Source organism: Clupea harengus, chromosome 13 (genome assembly GCF_900700415.2).
Source record: "Clupea harengus chromosome 13, Ch_v2.0.2, whole genome shotgun sequence".
Taxonomy (NCBI): Eukaryota; Metazoa; Chordata; class Actinopteri; order Clupeiformes; family Clupeidae; genus Clupea; species Clupea harengus.
In genome coordinates this window covers 6,700,182-6,720,447 of record NC_045164.1, presented here as the reverse complement: position 1 = coordinate 6,720,447, position 20,266 = coordinate 6,700,182, and the positions used below count along the sequence as shown (strand labels likewise).

The following is a 20,266-nucleotide window of genomic DNA, read 5'->3' as shown; positions in this document are numbered from 1 at the left end:
GGCCATCTTGGGGTCCATGTACGGCATTGTTTTGCTGTGTTTTATTCCGCTCTGACCATCATATTCTGAAGGAGACACAATTTCAGTGCCTTGTAATTATGGTACTGTGCCTCATTGTTGGATGTGGGACTAGGACGGGTAAAGCGCACACACACCGCGAAAAGGTTAGGTTATTTCGCGTCCCGCGTGTGATAACTAACCAGGGGGAACATGTGGATGGACTAACATCTACTCGGCGCAGACAATGGATTTCTGCCATAAGTAGAGCGAATCTGACAGCGGAGAAGTTGGAGAATGAACGTGTGTGTGGTAGCTTCAAAAGTTCTTGCTGCTCCTGAGGAACAAGACAACGCTACTACTGGTACCAAAGAAACATGGACAACTTCACATCATCCAGAAAACCAGACTCCATCCAGTTGTACAGAACTCACAGGTACAAGCACTTCTGACAAATCTTCCCAGACATCCGAATTTAACTATCTGTTCAAGGAAAGCAAGATGCAGTCTTTTACTGAGGAGTATTTTTCAAACTGTCATGACAGTGATGACAAGGTACGATTTTACACAGGCTTGCCAAGTTTTGATACATTGAATACAGTTTTCAATTTTGTTGAGGCCCATGTGTCAAGGAAGACCAAAACCTTAACACCATTTCAAGAGTTTGTGATGGTTCGCATGAAACTGAGGCTCAATGTGCCTCAGCAAGATCTGGCATATCGATTTGATGTCAGTCAGCCTACTGTCTCAAGGATTTTCTGGTCATGGATGATAGTGATGGATGCACGACTCTCACCCCTTCTCAAATGGCTTGAACGAGAGGAGATCATTCGGACAATGCCAGCATGTTTTGAGTACTCATTTGGTAGTAAGGTGACTGTAATAATTGATTGTTTTGAAGTGTTCATCGAGAGGCCTTCCAACCTGCTCGCAAGAGGGCAGACCTTCTCCAACTACAAGCACCAGCCCATGACCAGTCTTCCACGTGTCTGGAAGACTGGTCATGGGCTGGGTCAATTTACAAGAAGTAAACAAATTGAAATAATGCCATAAACAGCACTGGGAGGTCACTGGATATGAACGCTTACTTTTTTGATCAGGATATTTACTGCTGATCTAATGAAACAGAACATGAGATTTAGGATATACCAACTATACAGTGATATATTGAAAAAAAATTACATTTGTGAATCAAGCCACATCAGGAAAGTCTCAAAAATCCGCAAATAAAGGCAGGGATATTCACAAATGCCATGCACGTTCGTTAGTCGCGTGATATTTATATGTGAATCAGGAAATACATTTGTCAATCGCGTGACATTTATTATTTATTTTGAAAATATTCGAACTCCATATGTAACATCCTGGATTTTTCCCCCACAACTATTACAATAGTGTACTAACATATGCAGTTGCTGTGATTTAACTGCAGAGGGAGCCATATACCATTCCATGGGTTCTGTGAGAGTCCACACCATGGAGGTGCCTTCTTATTTGGACTGCTGGTAAGGGGGAGATTTTAAAGTGAAAGATAGAAACCCCACAAGTGCATGATATTGGTGTATGGCTAAGGACAAATCAAGAAGCTAAAAAGAGATTAGATTAGAATAAGCTGGAAGTTAATCAACAATGCCTAGCATTGTCCAATTCATTTATGAGTGTAAGACTGGTGTTTAACTTCACTGACTCCTTAGTAATGAGTGAGTAAAGAGACACAGGTAACTTTTGTGTGTTTTCACACGGCCCATAGATAGTCTTTGTCAGCCTGATGCACTGCTCTGGTGAGGAGCATCAAATTGGTACAGAAACAAAATTACACTTCTAGTTGTATTATTTACACTCAGTCAAATCACCAGAAATGACATGAGAGGCAGCTTTCTACTTCTGAATGATTAAACTAGGCGCAGTATTTCGATGAGATCGAATTCTCTGAAGACAATCTGAAGACGTCCCCCCTCGCCACACTCCATCAGACAACCAAAGTGACCCTCCTCCTCACAGCAGGTGAGGTCTGAGTAGCCACTGGGCCCTGGGTGGATGATGCAGGGTTCATCCCAGGCGTGGTGGTCCTGGAGAGACTTCCTCAGGTAGACCCCAAGCTCCAGCCTGTCCCAGCCCTCCCCTGCGGTCGGGTGGCTGAAGAGCAGAGCCGTCTCTGAGGATCCCCCTTCTCCTGCTGGAAGCTCCCTGGCAGGGAAGGCCAAGGTGCTCCCCTGGCAGCCGTTAGGCCTCTCCTTTAGCGTTAGGTTGTTTAGCAAGGTAAAACTTGCCCCGGCGTCGTCACTCAGGGCCTCTATCCGTAGCTCCCCAGTGCTGCGAGCGTTCAGATACACCTGCCTCCTACCCTCTCCGTCAGACACCTCAGCCAGCTGGCACTCCCCGGACTCCAGGGCGATAGGCTGGCCTGCCTGCCAGGTGTGCAGGTCCTCGCTGCGGAGCACCACAGTATGGGTGCTCACACACTCACAGAAGCCACAGCAGCACCAGCAGCTCTGGCATTGCCTACAGCCCTCCACCTCCTTCACATAGGCAGGCACGAGCAGTGGGCCGCTGCCCAGCTGGATCCCGTGGCCCGGTCCCACAGCGAAGGTTTGGTAATTGGTAAAGTTGCTGTCCATGACACTGCTCGTTAAGTCTGTTAAATCGCTCCAGTTCTCCCCGCAGTCTGTGCTGGTGACGTAGCATAAACGAGTCTGGCCTGGCTTGAGCATACATTCCAGAGTGTTACCCTTGAGGCAGATGAAGAACAGAAACAGTGTTCTTGAGTTCCTCTCAAACACAGGACAGGGGTTCATGGTGCGGTAGCCATCTTTGGTCGCCTTCATCAAGTCCTCTGTGGGAGACCACTGGAAATAACATTGCAAGTTTGAAATGACCAGTGGGCATGAAAAGACTACAGTGTAGATTATTTATAGACCACTACTGTAGTTTCTATTCTATTCTACTCCATTTGGAAGGTTCTACCAAACAGTGTTCAGTGGAAGGCGTTGGAGGCACTGACCAGCTAGTAACCAGAGTCAGTGCAAGGTGTATACCATTTCTAAATGAGAAGGGGCGCCACCTCTGAATCAAATCAGAAGATGTAATATGCCTAGTGGCTTATGCAATGTGAACTATACAGTAACTCTGTAGGTGCAACAAAACAATAGCAAGACATTTACTTTCTGAGCTAAATAAGAAATATACTGCCACCATCCACAGTTAGCATCTGCCTACCGGTATGGGGTGTAGACATGGCAGGGGAATAGTACTAAAACACGGACGTGAGGTGTAGGCCTTCTCCTGGGTACCTGCAGTGAGCCGTCAGGCTGCCGCGTGCCTTTCCTCATCACCAGATTTTTTGCGTGTTCATCTTTGGTAGAGGTGCGCTTCTCAGCAAATGCCAGGAATGTGTTCCATTCTTTAACGTAAAGAAGAGCTGGGATTCTGAAGTCATAATTCTTATCAGCAAACACAAGTGTTTCTCTGGAGGAGGATTTAGTGGCACTGCTTCCCATTGTCAAGGTGTGTTCTGTAAGAAGATAATTTCAGTCAGTCAGTCTATCAGATGAATTCTGTAGCCAGAGATACAGTCATATCAGCTGAGTAGGCCCCTCTGTTAGCAGAACTTTCTCAAACATAAAAAAATTCTAGAATCCTTTTTTTAAACCTTTTTTTAAGTTGGTTGACCATATTGTGTTAAATGGTTTCTTAAGTTCTATTCCCAGTTTAGTTCAGCTTGTCACCTGAAGGAAAAATCGCATTAGCTATGATAATAAATGCCTAGACCGAAACGTTTAAAAGTAAATTTACACTGATAAACAAAGCATTAACCACCAGGAAAGGCAATTAATGCAATTGTTCCAGGTTATAAAATGTTTCCATAGGTTATACAATCGTAAAATCAAAACAAACCATAATACAGCTCTTTATCAGGTAGGAGCACAGGTAATGACAGACAGTGCAAAGGCAGACAGTTCAAAGAGCACTAGCATTCACACATCTGCAAAACACTTGCCAAGCTGTAATATTACTATTTCAAGACGAGCACACGGTAAAACAATATAAGCACAGATATTTTACAGATAATAAGCCAGAAACAATGAAAAGTACACCTGTATATTCCCTCATCATTGAACAGTTCTGATGACACCCATCAAGTCAGGCTTTGTCTCCCTTGGTTGGCCACCACTGTATAAGATTAAAACCTGGATCTTGACTGACTAAAACCTTAGACTGAATCTTCAATATATGGTATAAATTATATCCCATCAGTTGTAACAGAATATCAAACATGAAGTCACTCACCACGGTACACTATGCAACAAAGAACAATGCACTGCTTGGTTGTGTTAGAGGGGCATTCGCACCAACTTACCACACAGATAAATGTTCCTCTCTCCTATTCTACCGCCAGAAGTCTGGACTCCACCAGGGATGGAGATGGTACTGATGGCCAGTAGGGTCCGCCAAAGAGATGGAAATCCAGGGGAATCCAACAGCGCATGATGTAATTTTACTACAAAAACAACATTCTGTACCTTCACATGTAAGACACACACACACTCCCATGCCCTTTGGTCAATTCCTGGTGATAATCTATCAAGTCATGCCCTCATGTTTGACTAATCTTGAGATATAGTTTTATTTATTTATAACACAAAATTGACCAATAACATACAGCCATGCCCTATGATGAGCAGGACACATGAAAACAAAATACCACAGGATTGATTATGTCAAAGACAGTGCTTTGTAAAATACAACCAGTTCAGTCTGTGTGTTAATGACTTCGGGGTGAAAGACCAGTATTTCGCCACACCCAGTTTTAACCAAGCAGGCTGTATAATAATTAACAGTCAAATCACTGTTCAGGATTAGATTGCAGGCTCTCCTTTCCATATGACTCTCACTAATGTGTGTGTGTGTTTACCCAACAGCATGAACGTAGCATAAATGTTAATGCATAAATCAAATCTGTGCATAATATTCACATCCTGGTCACCATGTTGATACAATATAATCTGAGTACCTGATACTAGGCCATCTGAACTTTTCTTCAATCTCTCTATTATATATCTCAATATTCTCAAAATAATTTTTATTCAGTGGGTTTCAACGTCATTTCATCTCTATTATTGCAGCAGAGGGCACTCTAAAGCTCAATGACTTGGAAAGCGAATCCGCGAATCCGTCTGCCAACGTAAATAAAGACCATAGATATTACGTCTATAATATAGACAAACACAATGATTCTATCACTATGGTGTCTTAGACAAACGTGGCAGGTAGAAATTATTCCTGGATGGCATATCACTTTGCTTTCCACATTTGTGAAAGAGAACAATTAGGGCATATCTCACCACGGCACAGCAGTCTGCCAGTTCCGTGGAGTTAGCATCAGTACGCGACAATAGAGTGTGGGAGTCACCGGCGTCATTTTGTATGCAGCAGATGAGCATTTTAATAGGATATCCATGTGCAAGGCAGAGGCTATGCCAAAACGACCACCAAACTGTCTGAGGATCCAAATGATTGCTGCTTGAGTCATTGTGTCATCATTTCACCATGCTAATGTTTCGAACTTGTGGAGTATCTATAGGTGTGATTTCAATCTGCCCACTTTTCTTTATGGCTCCCATTGGTATGTATTTGAATTGTTATGTTTGTCGGCCATCACAATTAGGGGCCGGTGTGTAGGAGCCATTTGGGGTTCATGTTTTAATCTTGTTGGGACACTAGATGGCGCTCCACCTAAATTGGGCTCACACTATATAGGTGGGAAAGGTCATGCAGGTGTCAGGTGTTGCTTGACAGAGGGAGAGCGCATATAGCTTTTTGACCGCCTCATTTGTATTAACAAAGGTCTGTTACATGTAAATTCGTTGTAAGTTTGGATATATGGACATGCTTATGAATTGGATCTTACTATGAGAAATAAAGTTTGCATAACCAAGAACGAGGACGCAAAGTTGGAACGTTATTTTACACCTCAGCTCAGTCAGCAATCCCTCTGGGCTTTAAGTGTAGACTTAGCCCATACAAGCTCTTTATCAGGTAGGAGCACAGGTAATGCCAGACAGTGCAAAGGCAGTTCTTCTGCTCTTCTGCTTTTCTCTGTTAGAGGGGCATTCGCACCAACTTACCACACAGAGAAATGTTCCTCTCTCCTATTCTACTGCCAGAAGTCTGTTAATAATTAACAGTCAAATCACTGTTCTTGATTAGATTGCAGACTCTCCTTTCCATATGACTCTTTTTCACTAATGTGTGTGTGTGTGTGTACCCAACAGCATGACAGTAGCATAAATGTTAATTGTCACGTACACGACTCAATGTACGAAACATAAAGGGGAGGCCACGCAGAATTTATAATAATAATATAAGTTATTTATTTAATGATACAATATTTAGGTTTATCTAATAATTATAGCAAACGTGTGGTGAAAGTCAGGGTTGTGAATAGAAACCAAAAATGTATTGTACAGTCAGTTCAAGGGTAATATAAAACAAACAACGACAACGACAATCCAAAATCCAACGACAATTCACAATACAATCTCTATTCCACGACCAACGATAACCAACTGAAGGGAAGACCAAAGCTCTCCCGTCTGCTGGCTGATCAGGGCTTTTGCAGCCCAGCCAATCACTCATACACCTGGTTCCAATTACCTGAGACAGAGACAGAACAGGCATACAAAATATCATGAGGCGGGGCCTAGACCCATAAATTAAATCTGTGCATAATATTCACATCCTGGTCACCATGTTGATACAATATAATCTGAGAACCTGATACTAGGCCATCTGAACTTTTCTTAAATCTCTATTATATATCTCAATATTCAATGTAATTTCATCTCTATTATTGGGCAGCAGAGGGCACTAAAGCACTCAAGGGCACTCAATGACTTGGAAAGCGAATCTGCTGTGATTAATAACTGGGCCCAAATAAAGACACAGCAAATGAATGAAGTCTGCCAACGTAAATAAAGACCATAGATATTACGTCTATAATATAGACACACACAGTAATTCTATCACTATGGTGTCGTAGACAAATGTGGCAGGGAGAAATTATTCCTGGATGGCACATCACTTTGCTTTCCAGATTCGAGAACAATTAGGGCATATCTCACCACGGCACAGCAGTCTACCAGTTCCGTGGAGCTAGCGTCAGTACGCGACAATAGAGTGTGGGAGTCACGGCGTCATTTTGTATGCAGCATATTTTAGCATGTTCCGACTTTAAAATAAAAAAACCCTATGAGAATGAAAGGGATTTTAGAAAATCGATAAGATAACACCCATGGCAGTTAAATAACTGCTTAAGAGACCCCTGCATTCGGTTATGTTCATTAAAATGCACATGTATGTAGTCTATGTATAGTCCATAGGCCCATTATATCTCTAAAATATGTCTTGCTTATGCCATTTATCATGTCAGTCATGTAAAGGGATCTAGGTATTCTGACTCTATAAGATCAGCCCCCTCTATTGACTCCTTCAAGTTCAGGCTCAAAACCTACTTTTATTCCTTAGCATTAGGATCCCCCTGATTTTAGTTGATCATTTGTATATTTGCTTTCTGTTAGAGGTGTTTCTGTTCTTTTGATGTGTATATAGATGCTTAGTTGAGTGTGTTGCTTTTGTTTTTCTGTTTTATTTTTTATTTAATTTTTTTGTGATCTAATTGTTTTGTTTCTGTTTTCTATTTGCTTTGATATTTAATTGTTTTGTGATTTAATTGTACAGCACTTTGGTCAGCGTGAGCTGTTTTTAAATGTGCTATATAAATGAATATGACTTGACTTGACTTGACTCTGAAGCAAATAAACTGAGAGGTAAGCTGGGGGGAAACAGGACTGGGTTGAGAAAGCTGAAAGACACAGGAGAAGAACCTGCCCTCTCTGGGCCTTGAGAGTCTGTGTGTTTGTGTGTATTTGTATCTTATTTTGTCATATTTCATGAAAGGGGTTCATTATTGCACATATGCAGCCTTATTTGCCATGAAAAGTGTTAGCATGACTATAGGTCCTCAGTGAAAATGAGACTTTTGTAGTCAAGCTGTTTTAATTGCAATAGATTTTATAAATGTAAGATAAATTAATTATTTTTTATAAATTCTGGAGCAGAAAACTGAAATCTGCAGAGTTAAGCTCCAAAAGCAACCTGATTAGTGTTCCTTAAATTTTGCATCACTGAAGAAATACCAAGACCAATATTTGTTTTGATATCAGTTCAGTAATTCACTGTATTTATTAAGGGACATCTGAAATGAAATACACTTATATCTTTGGATGGTGAATTACATGAGTCTCCCTCAGCTGTTAGGAATCAGTATCTCATATTCAATAGACCCAAAAAAAGAAAATTTCTGAGATAATTAAAGGGGTTTTGGAAAATCGGTAAGATAACACCCATGGCAGTTAACTAACTGCTCGAGAGATCCCACATTCGGTTATGTTAATTTAAACCTAATTAAGGTCTGTTGCTATCCCTCTGCTACCAGTGAAAAATAACAGACTACAAGGTAAGTCACTTAGCAATAAGTATAAATTAAGCTTTACTTACCTTTTGCTACACGCGTATACACACACACACACCCAAATACAGGTGTCTTATATTATTATAATGATGTATTTTTGAAAGGCAAAATTGAAAGCTTTTCACAAAACCATTGGCAGGGGGGCATACAAAATTTAATTATCTTGTTGTGTCTGGTTATTATCATAGAATTGTTTAAAAGAAAACTGCTGATAAATGTACAAATTACAGTTTTCTACTGGCTATGGTATAAAGAACATAAAAAGATGATGAGGATTTAGATCACAGTGCACTGTGCAGTTACACATTTCTGTAGGCCTACTATAAACATGTTTAGCTGCAGATTTATTTTCCTTTTAAATTAAATCAAACATCTACATTTACATTTAGTAGACGCTTTTATCCAAAGCGACTTACAAGTTTGTATATACATTTTACATCTACACTGATGGCACACTGCACATCAGGAGCAATTAGGGGTTCAGTGTCTTGCTCAAGGACGCTTTGACAGTGGGAATCGAACTAGCAACCTTCTGATTACTAAACGACTTCTCTACCTCCTGAGCCAAAAGCTGGGGCACACTCGCACACCATGAGGGGGGAAGAAAGGAAAAAGGGGGGAAGAAGAAAAGAGAGAAAAAAGGGAAAAGGAGAGAAAAAAAGAAGGAAGGGATTTTGTATGGCCTAATCCTCCATGACTAACGTTTTTTAATGTTGATGTACATCATAAATTATTTTTAAAACATTAAACTTCTGTTTTTATATACATTATTATGAGCGCAGAGGTTTCAGGTTCGAGTCCCACCGTTGGCAGAAATTGAGGTTTGCATTATTTCATGCAAAGCTCATTTTCATTATTGGAAATCACAATTTGTTTGCATATTACTTTTTATTAACCTTATATTAGTGAGATATTTATAAATCTACATTGAATATTTCAATGCAAGTTCATGTACAGTTATGTGTGAGGTACTTTAATTGTTTCACAAAATATTTGTGTTCCAGTTAATACATCCTTCTATTCACAAAAGAACAATGTATAAATCTTTGTTGTAAACAAACTTTTATTTGCAATAACAAATTCAACAACAACAACTATAGCATAATATATATATACAATATAATAATATATATCAGGAAACATATACAGAACTATATACAGAAAGTGTGAAACTGGGAGGGAAAGGGGTTGAGGGGCACTAAGCCAGTGTCCATGCCTCTGGGAGGGGGGGACAATTTATTCATTTATTTTTCATGCATTTTTTTATATCCTCCAACCACTGCTCCTTGGGTACAGCCTCTACAGAGGGGCAGTATATAATGCCCTTGTACTGGCTGTGTCCAGTCTCCGCTGTCCTGCACGTGTTTCTTGCACGTGTTGCGCAGAACACTGCAGGTCCGTTTTCGGACTGGAGCAGGAACGGCAGAGGAGAGGCTGGCACCCAGAGCCTGTGGAGCAGCACCCAGCACAGGCCCGTGTGAGGTCACTGGACCCAGCATGAACAACTGAGGGCCCGAGGGTGGAGCAGGGAAGAGTTCTCGCTGGGGGCACGAGTTCACAGCCGCCGGTGCGACGGCGGACGATACCTTCCTCTTCACCTGTGCCTGGCCCGCGGTGCTGCCAGCCCGGGGGTACTGGTGAACTGGGCCTGGTTGGGGGGGGGGGGGTGCAGATGGTGGGCACACATTAGCAGGGAGGAGAGGGTCAGTCGCCACAGACAAGTGGCTTGGCAAGTCCAGTCCTTGCACCACCACGTTGCCCTGCCTCTACACCCTCTTGTTGTGCCACTGTACCAGGTTGGGTGGTGTGGCTCACGTCTACCAGCTGCAGGGTGGTCTGCTGCATAACAGCCCCATTGTCTAGAATGTGCCGCCTGATCCTCCTGTAGTCATTCAGGATGAGATCCCATCTGGACAGAGAGAGAAAACACAGCAGCCCGTGAGAAAAGACAAAAACATGAGTGTGAATATGTATGACAGGGCACAGAGGGAAAGTAGTAAGACAATAAATGTTCCTGACCTGCTGGTTGGTGAGGGCCAGAGAGAGCTGGTGCCTCAGCTCCACCAGATACTCTGCCATGCTGTCAACTCGGTCCATGCCTGGCACCCCAGAGTCATCCACAGCCTGAGAAAGAAAAAAAACATAAAAACTGATGAGTGACAAATTTAGTAAACAGATGTGGGACAAAAAGCAGATACAGTGATTTTACTTCTTTACACACAAGTATGAATTTACATAACCCAGACTCATCAGGAGAGGCTGGGACACCTGTGTGCAGCATGGAGGCAGCAGCAGTCAGGTCCCCCACCCACCAGTTCCTGCAGCAGCCGCTCAATAAGGCTGATGGCGGCCTCCACGCCGCATGTCCTCCTGCAGCAGTACTGGCTCAACTCCCTCCTACTTATTCTCCTGTCCACCAGAAGATCAGTAAGGGCTAGCACCCCTTCCTGCCTGAGCTGCTCCCTCGTCACCTGCCGCAACAGAGCGAGGTCCCCTGCATCCCACTCAAAGGGGCATGCAGACAGGCAGCTCTGTCGCCCCCAAACGATGGACAATAAGTGGCCTATTTACTGTACTAAGCAATGCAACCACAAGGTTAATAGGTAAGCAAAGAAATTACATAAAAATGGACAATGTTCTGGATAACATCGCACATCCTTTTACCTGCAGTTTGCTTGTGTACAGTCTATATTTTTTTATGTTGGCTATTGTTGAGGGCCTACTTAAGTAGGTGAAGGACAAAGCCCTCAACAATAGCCTACATTTGTTGTTAGTAATAAAACCATGAAATTGGAAGCAATTGTAAACCATGAAACAACCAGGATCCACAGCACTTGCATTGTGGTCTCTCCTGCTCAAGCTCAGCATCTCCATAAAGCACAGGCATTTAAACACAATCATCAATAATCACATAGAACCTTAAGTATACATAGCACATAGACAGACTGCTTTTCTTAGGCTAAAGAGTATCTGAATTTTTTAAGGCGGCTCCAAAAAAATAAAAAAAATAGGAAAAAGGCAAAAAGTTAAAATCTTCGGCAAAAAAGGGCATCTTAGTTGCTAATCAACCGAAACGAGTCTTCAGCGACACAGGGCAATCAATGTATGCCACAAATCAGACAGCTTTCATTAATGTTACACAGCTAGCAATACCTTAGTTGCATTGTACTCCAACCACGCAAACTGTCCCAACCAGCTTTTACAAAAACTCTTTTGTTGGACTCCAAACATGCAAGGTGGATATTTCTGGAGTTTTGGTCTTCTCGGACCATCCTGAGCGTTCATGCTAATGTCACTGATGCTGCTAGCACCATGGTTAGCACCCTCAGTAGTGGTGGAGGGTTGACCTCCTTGACCACAACGTTCCTCTCCTTAAAAATCCACACCAGATACCCCTGGCATTTCTTCTTCTTCTACGTCACTCTTCTTTCTTAATCGTTCTTCCAAACATGGACATTTAGGTAGCAAAAACCGATGCATTGTTGATATTCACTTGAAACTACCACGCACTAGCTTGCTTTCTCCTTCAACCGTCCGGTAACGTCAACATTCAAGCGTGCGACATGAAAGTTGGGTCAAAGGTTATGACAGAATGATTGCTCTGTGTCTAAAACAATCTGTTCATTTCAATCTGTTATTATTTTCTTTAGTGAGTTAAATATTATAATATTATTATCACACAATAAATAACGCAGAATGAAATTAAATAACAATAATAAATAAACCATTATTTTCTTGGGGGTGCTATGGGAGTGCTATGGCTAATCCAGGGGGAGCTAGATTACCCCCTAGCCCCCCCCCTGGCGCCGCCCCTGATATGTGCTGTTACTCGTTACATTTTATGAACATAGTTTCGCCAAAATGTTGCCTACACAAAACTATGGATTGCGTTGCTGTTTTGGAAGTTTAAACCAATCAGGTGGCTCTATCAACTCCAATGATATCAGATTGCGTGTTTGGCAGCAGCACTAGCGGTAGCTTTGCCTGTTGTAGTTGAACATTCAGCCTGACTACTGCCTGTTCAACATGGATCCAGAGTCGGCCTGAACTGAGCCCTCTGATATGAGCCACCCATGGCCCTATTTAAAAAATATGTTCGAGTTCAAAGGCCCCAAGAATGACTCCTGGAGGTTTCAATGCGTTTCCTGTCTCCCTCAAAAAAAGGAGTTGCTAGCCTTCAATAATTCGCCCTCAAATTTAAAGTAGCATATCGAGGTAAGCAGAGTGATTGCTATGCTAAGTTAATGTCCCTGACTTTTGAATATTGATATATGTATTTAATTCGTTTACTGACATGCTATTATAATGTTATCTAGCGAAATGCATGTTGACATACAGCAATAGCATAAAAAAACATGATTGGACCTTCATTATATATTTAACGTAGTGGTAAGATAAAGCTGGTAGGTTAGCTATGTCAAGCTAGCGTGCCTTGTTCTGTCCAGTTTTACAATCACATTTGTTTTTCATGTTCCATGTTTCCCTTTTTTACACGTTTACAATTAAATAAAAGATTTAAAGATATCACATGGTGTCTTTATTGGTTTGGCTTAATGGTATTAACTTTGCAAATAATCCCTGGTAGATAACTTGTCATCCGCAGAATTGTAAGATATAGTGTGAACAGTATTACAGATGGTAGGCACAATAAGTACACCAACCTTTCCAATTAACAAATGTTGTTGCTTATAATTATTACTAGTAGTGACATCTGTAGAGGCATTTATTACCAGTAGCTATTTCTTTATCAAAATGGCACAGCCTAGACATTGAGAGACAACCCATTGCGTGAGTACTTTTACTTTTAATACTTAAAGTAAATTTAAAAGTAAGTACTTTTTACTTTTACTTAAGTAGGATTGTTGATGTAGTACTTTTACTTTTACTTTTATCTTCCTGGGTACTTGTACTTTTACTTAAGTACTAAACTTCAGTACTTCCTCCACCACTGTAGGACACTGTCCTGTCAGGGCAGGTTCATTCTAGTTAATAAACATAGGTCTACATCTCAGTGCCTCGCCAGATTTATTAAATTATCTTAAGTTAAATTAATGTCATCTTTTTCTGCTGTACATGAACTATGCTGGTATTGTACTATGGAGTGACAGTGGCGCAGGAGGTAGAGAAGTCGTATTGTAATGAAAAGGTTGCTAGTTTGATTCCCTGTCGAGCTGTTTTATAACTTATTTTGAGCATCAAGTTCTCTTGAACTTTGGACATTATTTGTCTGTGAATAGATATTTCGTGTTAGAACATTTAATGCTGTTTAGATAATTCTAAAATGACTTCGAATTTCTGTTTGTAAATGTGATAAGAGAATTCGGTATTTAGCAGTTTATGCTAGCTCTCGTGAAAGCAGTTTTTTCATGTGTCCCCCCCCCCCCCCCCCCCCGGAATTACACTCTGAAATTTGACCATGTATTGTCCCCCCCTACAATGAAATGGGATCTCCGCCCCTGCTCCCAGTAGGCTACTTCTGATTCTGATCTAAAAATAATTAGCATGAACTAAAACATGTCACACAAAATTCAGATATGTCATTCAGATGTTCTTCTTTAGTCAACAACAGTGAATAATATGTAGGAGAAGTCATGCTAAAACCAATATTACACTCACTACACTGGCTCCCTGTCTCTTTCCGGATTGACTACAAAGTCCTTATACTCACCCATACATGCATAAATGGGCATGCACCTCCCTACCTGCAAGAATTAATTACTCCCCAAACCTCCACCTGCACCCTCAGGCAGGGCCGGAGTGGGGCCACTTTTCAGCCCGGGAATTTCAGGCCCAAGACCGGCCCATTTTTTCCATGGTAGTGGAAATTGGATAAATGAAGCAACAGTTCAGCTCTTACTATCATGTAGTTTTTTTTTATTAATACCATAGTTCAACAAATAATGTAAAGGTTAAAGAATAATCCACTTAAGATGAGAAATTAACAAAAAATATTCCACTATTCCACAAGGACTGGTTGATAAATTAACAAAAGCAGAAATAAATAAATAAAGCATTTGAAACGTATCCCACTCTTCAACAAAGAGGCATATTGAACTAATGTTTACAGTTCAACTCACAGTACAGTAGCCTATACAGTTACATTGCGAATAGCACCAACAGCATCTACAGCATCAGTAACCGCCTAAGCAGTGCACTGGTTTCAGCCACTTTATCTATAACTGTGTCGTTGCTTATAGACATGAGGATTTCCTTCTCTGTGCACATTAACATGAAAACCTTCAAGTTGTCCTGACTCAATGAGCTTCGTAGCCTATAGAGGTTGTACTGTGAGAGTATTAAATGGACACAAATGGCACAGTTTTTGCAGGAGGAACAGGTCCTGCTTTCAAGCTCCATCTCTGGTAATATTTTGCTTGCGAATAGGTTGACAACGCTACAACGATATTAACCAACGCTACAACGTTAGCCGAATAGTTACGTTGCTAATCATTAGGCCTTTGTCTCTCTTTACCAGTTGCCACTTGTGTTTGTCCTCTTGAAAATAAATCGGTAAGCTTGGCACATTTGGCAGCATCCTCCTCCAATGCCTTTCTTTTTTTTAACCTGGCTTTTTCAGCCCCTCTTCCTCCCATCCATCCTCCCTGACGCGTTTCGTTGCGGTAGGGCCGGCCCAGCTATCGGAAGTCTATCTGAGAAAACTTTTTGGAAAGGACGGGCTATAGACCCAACCAACTCTTTTTAGGAGGGGAGAACTCCCTCGCATGGTACAACCCATGCAGAGGCTGCGGTGTCAGAATGCGGAACGTGTGTAGCCTACTTTAAGAGACGATGGACTAACGTGACAAATGTCAAAAAATAAAATTATCGACCGGCCCAGAAGTGAAGCGGCCCACCGGGAACTCTCCCGATTACCCACCCCGGGCCTGCCCTCAGGTCTTCAAACAGCTCGCTCCTCCGCATCCCCAAAACCAAGCTCCGCACCATGGGCGACCGGGCCTTTTGCTCGGCAGCGCCACGCTTATGGAACAGCCTCCCTGACCACCTAAGGGCAACGCAGACGCTGGACTCCTTTAAAGCTGGACTAAAAACATTTTTATTCAGGAAGGCATTTCTGGCCTTGTGTTAAATCGTATGTTAAAATGTTTAAAAGTTTTCTATTATGCTTATGTTAATTCATTTTTATTTTATTGTATTATTATAGTTAGTTTCTAATATGTTGGCACTCGGAGATTCTTTTGAATGAAGAGTGCATTACAAATAAAATAAATTATTATTATTATTATCTCTAGTTAATTGAGCGAAGAGGCATTTTTTTCCTGGTTCGGTCGAAACACGCCCCATAATCACAGCCCAATGGAGCAGTATCAGACCCTGACTAGATATTCTGACTAGAATTATGAGTATGACATCGTCAGGCTACCAGACAGGTGGATCCAGGCTAGACTAACCCAGTATGTTAACAATTTTAACCCAGTGTTTAAACATGTGCAACTGATACAAAAGCGTGTGATAGCATATTGGCGTTGATGGCAACTAAACTTTACAATAGTAGGCCACATGCGGTGGAATTAGACAAATATACTTGAGAAAGTAGACGTGGTAGGCGTAATGTTGGTAGTTATCAAGCTAGTTAATTAACCGGTGTTTTACTTTGTGCAGTCAAATGAGGACATCCTCATTAAACAGCTTTTTTGGACAGCCTCTTTAATTAGAATGTTACCATGATTCCAAGTAGAGGTGTGATGCAATAGTGATGTAAGAGATATCATAATCGTTACCATAGTAGAAAAGAACTCTAAACAGAAATCTTTAAGTAGGACATTCATTTGGAAATCAGGACTGACAAGAGAAGACACATTCACATTTGCTCTAAAAAGCTTGTATTCATTTTTGAGAGTGCTCAAGCTCCCCACAGGTAGGCTATGTCCTATACATGACTGTATTGTATACTGTACGAATTTTAGCTGAGTATATTACAAAATATAATTAACAGAATATACTTGTACAGTCTGTTTTATTTGATCACTAAGTCCTAGTATCCCTTTAAATGGGCTGAATCCAGACCATAGGTTGTGAGTTAAGAGATGTCTGTAACCATGGTATTATTTGTATATGGTCTGTATAGCCTAGTTTTGTGAAAACACCATGTCAGCAATACATTAGAGAGCTCTCTACCTGTTGCCAAAGTAATATTAATTATTAACTGATGCTCATGTGTTGACCCAGACGTGGGAGATGGCTTATCAAAGGACTAAGTCAGCGTTGCTGACAGTCCATGTAGCCCCTAACCCTAACGAAAGGGAATGGGATGAGATGGCAAAGCAGAATAAATGCTGGAAAGAAAAGGCTTACCAGGAAAGAGAGAGGCCGAGAAAACAGAGAGAGGAGCAAGAGAGGGAGTGGCAGAAAGAGAAGGAAAAACATCTTGAAATTCAAAAACAGACAGAGCTGGAACAACAGAAGAAGAGGGAGACAGACATAAAACAAAAGGAAGATATGGAAAGGCAGAGTGCCCAGGAGGAAGTCAGCCCGGAGCAACGACAGGAAAAGGACAGAGCCAAGATGGTATTGAAGACACAAATCCAGAGTATTGAGAAACCCACAAGGGTTACTGGACAGCGACTGGTGTGTCAAACTGATGAAATTGAGAAAGTAAGGAATAACCTTCTCAGAAAGACAAGTAAGGCGTGTCACTCGACCATTCAGGCTACTTGTCATCGAAAGCCTAGAGTCATCCATGTGAAGTCCTTTATACAGAATGATACTGACCAGAGACCTAACCCAGCAGAATCTCTGCCTGATACCGAACCAACATCAACCACTGATGACCTCAAACCTATCCATCAGGTTATAGATTCCAAGCTAGATGAAAACAACACTATGATTCCAAGCAAAGAGGGACCTAGGGGGGACCCCAATTTCTGTCAAGTGCTAGATATAGAACTTGATGATGATGATAGTGGCATTACACCTTTAACAGGGAGTGTTATTCCAAAGTCAGAAGTGGAGTCTTGCTGTAAGAGTGACTCTGATGAGAGTGTGTATGAAAAGACCAAGAGACTTGAGATCGAAAAACTCAAAAAAGGCAATGTGGCCTTCATGCCATTGGAGAAGGAGGATGAACACCAGGGGACCACAAAACAGCAACTACCCCAGGACAGTGTGTATCCCTTTAAGGCACATAGTTATGACCCAGATGTGAGACGTGAGGGGGGGGGAGGATGAGGAGGAGATGAATGCATCACCCTGTCTGGAAGACACATACTCACAGAAAGAGCTTCCAGATGCCACTGAGCATAATGAGACGGGGATGGAGGGTGAAGGTGAGAAGAAGGACAAGAGTGTGAGGAGGAGGCTTTTTCGATGGGTTAATGATAAAGCAAAAAACTACTACAACAACAAAATTGACAGGACAATTAGGAGAGAAGCGGAGGAGGGAAAAAGCACTTACCAGCCATGTAAGATATCTAACTTTTTGACGTAATTTCACATATGCCTGATAAATTAATTGGTTTGGAAAGAAAAATATAATGATTTTACTAATGACACTAATATCTTTATTTTGTTTGGTTAGGGTATATGGCCTTCCCAATGCCCCGAGCACAGAGAGAGCAGGAAAAGAGGAGGGCATTACTGAAGGCAGAGGACAGACGGCAAAGAATGGAAGAATCCTGGCAGAAGCGGGAGGCCAAAAGGGCTGTGAAAAAGGAGAAGAAAAAGATTGAAAAGCAAGAATGGGAGAGAGACTGGAAGGAAGCGATTGCCCTTTATTATGGTTTTCCGGGGGCAACGTTGCCAGTCCCAGTATGTCAGTGAGCAGTTCAGAAAGACCTAGACTCAGCTCTCAAAAGATGGAAGGTCTTTGAATGAGACACCAGCATTATCTAATCTGTTTTAAGTTTATATCACCATTATTGTTATTCATTATCATCATTATTATTATTACATAAATGATATATCAACATCACTGTGGTTTAATGTTTTTCTTCACCATTGCTATAAACATATGTTTAACTTGGTTTATTGAAAGTGGTTGAGTTGTTTTTCTAATCTTCTCATTCCTTAAAATGTACTAAAGTAGCCAAATCAATCTTAAAATCAATCTTTAAACAGTACAATTGAGACTGAGTTCCATAAAAAGAGTTAAGCTAATATTTATGCCATTAGACTTAAGCCAAGCAGTACTGAAATGCTGAGAAAAACGTATCCTATAAGGCTTAATAAGTAAAAAGGTCAGCAGAAGTTAACCATATCTAGCTTTACTGATTAGGAATTCCAAGTGTTCTCACAACAACCACAAAGTCATCTTAAGTAAACACATCGATTAAGCAAGGATTTGATAGCCACAATATGGTGAATAAAATGATTCAAAAGTTTTAGGCGCTAGAGCTGCAACGTTAAATTTCGTAAGAAACCGTAGGTTGTGAGTGAAGAAATGTTTGTAACCATGGATACCACTCTAGAGTCCCTCGTGTTGCCTAAAGCGAGTGATACGGTACAGTCCATTCTTTTTCTGCCTTTCTTTTTTATCGTTAGCTGGAGTAGCGTGAAACTAGCCTAAATAGTGCAGGTCAATTCCCGTCTCGATTTCTGAATGAGAGACGGTAATAATTCAGAGTAAAAGCCTAGGACTACAACGGTATAACAGCACGAACGAAACGATCTTACTTATAACAATCCATTTAATACTCTAAAAACATATGCAGGCCTAACACATTGCCCCATTGCATCAATGTTGTTAGCTTAGGTTTTATTTCTATGCTTTAGTGTGGTATACACCAATTTCACAAATGTTCAGATAAATAATAATAATAATAATAAAACTTTATTTATATAGCACCTTTCATGCAAAAGAATGCAGCTCAAAGTGCTTTACAGCAAATACGTAATATGCACAAAGAAATTACATGCACATAAAAATAGACATCAAAGAAACATAACTCAGATATAGTGCAAAAAAATATATATATATATATAATTATAATTATAGAGATATATTTAATCTAACCCCTTAATATCACCAGTATAGATTTAAATTAAATTAAAAGTATTTATATATATATATATATATATATATAGTGCGAAGTGGTAGCTAGTTAAAGGCTAATGTGAAGAGGTACTTTTTAGTTTTCTTTTAAAGATGTTAAGCGAGCTGGCTTCCCTGATGTCTATAGGCAGTATGTTCCATAGCACTGGGGCATAATTGACAAATGCTGCGTCCCCGATTTTCTTACGGCTTTTGCTGGGAACCTCCAATAAACCAGCATTCGATGATCGCAGTGTTCTTGAGGGCAAGTATTTGACTAGGGAGTTTGCAATGTAACTTGGTCCTAGCCCATTAAGGGCTTTGTATATTAGGAGAAGGACCTTAAAGTCAATTCTAAAAGTTACTGGAAGCCAGTGCAGAGCAGCTAAAACTGGACTAATGTGCTCTCTCCTCTTGGTTCTGGTTAATAGCCGAGCTGCAGAGTTTTGAATGAGCTGAAGTCTCTCAGTTGTTTTTTTTGGGAGGCCAAATGTCTCACCTTAAGATAAAAAAAAACGTGTGTCACTGCACAATGAAGTAAAAATAAATACTCACTACATCTCAAGGATTTTAATTCCCAATAGCATGGAATAATAATTACAAGTCCGATAGACTGATGCTAAATCTCTTTATTAGAGGGTGTAGAACATGCTTCTGAAATAAAACGTGAGGAATTCAATTATCAGGTATATGTCAATTCATCCTATAGAGGTCAATAGGCCCCATGCTTGAAAGATTGTGGATGCCACGTC

The 20,266-nt window shown here is 41.0% G+C and overlaps 1 protein-coding gene across 1 annotated transcript; it reads right to left on the bottom strand.

Annotated features, from left to right (window-relative positions):
• Positions 1-1,889: 1,889 nt before the first annotated feature.
• LOC105890869 (sialidase-3-like) lies at positions 1,890-3,494 on the bottom strand. Its single transcript, XM_012816959.2, has 2 exons — positions 3,288-3,494; positions 1,890-2,843 (listed from the first exon to the last, which is right to left on the bottom strand). Exons 1-2 carry the CDS (start codon positions 3,492-3,494, stop codon positions 1,890-1,892), a joined length of 1,161 nt encoding a protein of 386 aa, XP_012672413.2.
• Between the last annotated feature and the right edge of the window lie 16,772 nt (positions 3,495-20,266).

Excerpts from the sequence above, each read along its gene's own strand:
- LOC105890869 (XM_012816959.2), bottom strand. The coding sequence starts at position 3,494 with ATGGGAAGCAGTGCCACTAAATCCTCCTCCAGAGAAACACTTGTGTTT. Across the intron at positions 2,844-3,287 it reads AGCCTGACGGCTCACTGCAG|TGGTCTCCCACAGAGGACTT; the intron begins GTACCCAGGAGA and ends TGTTATTTCCAG.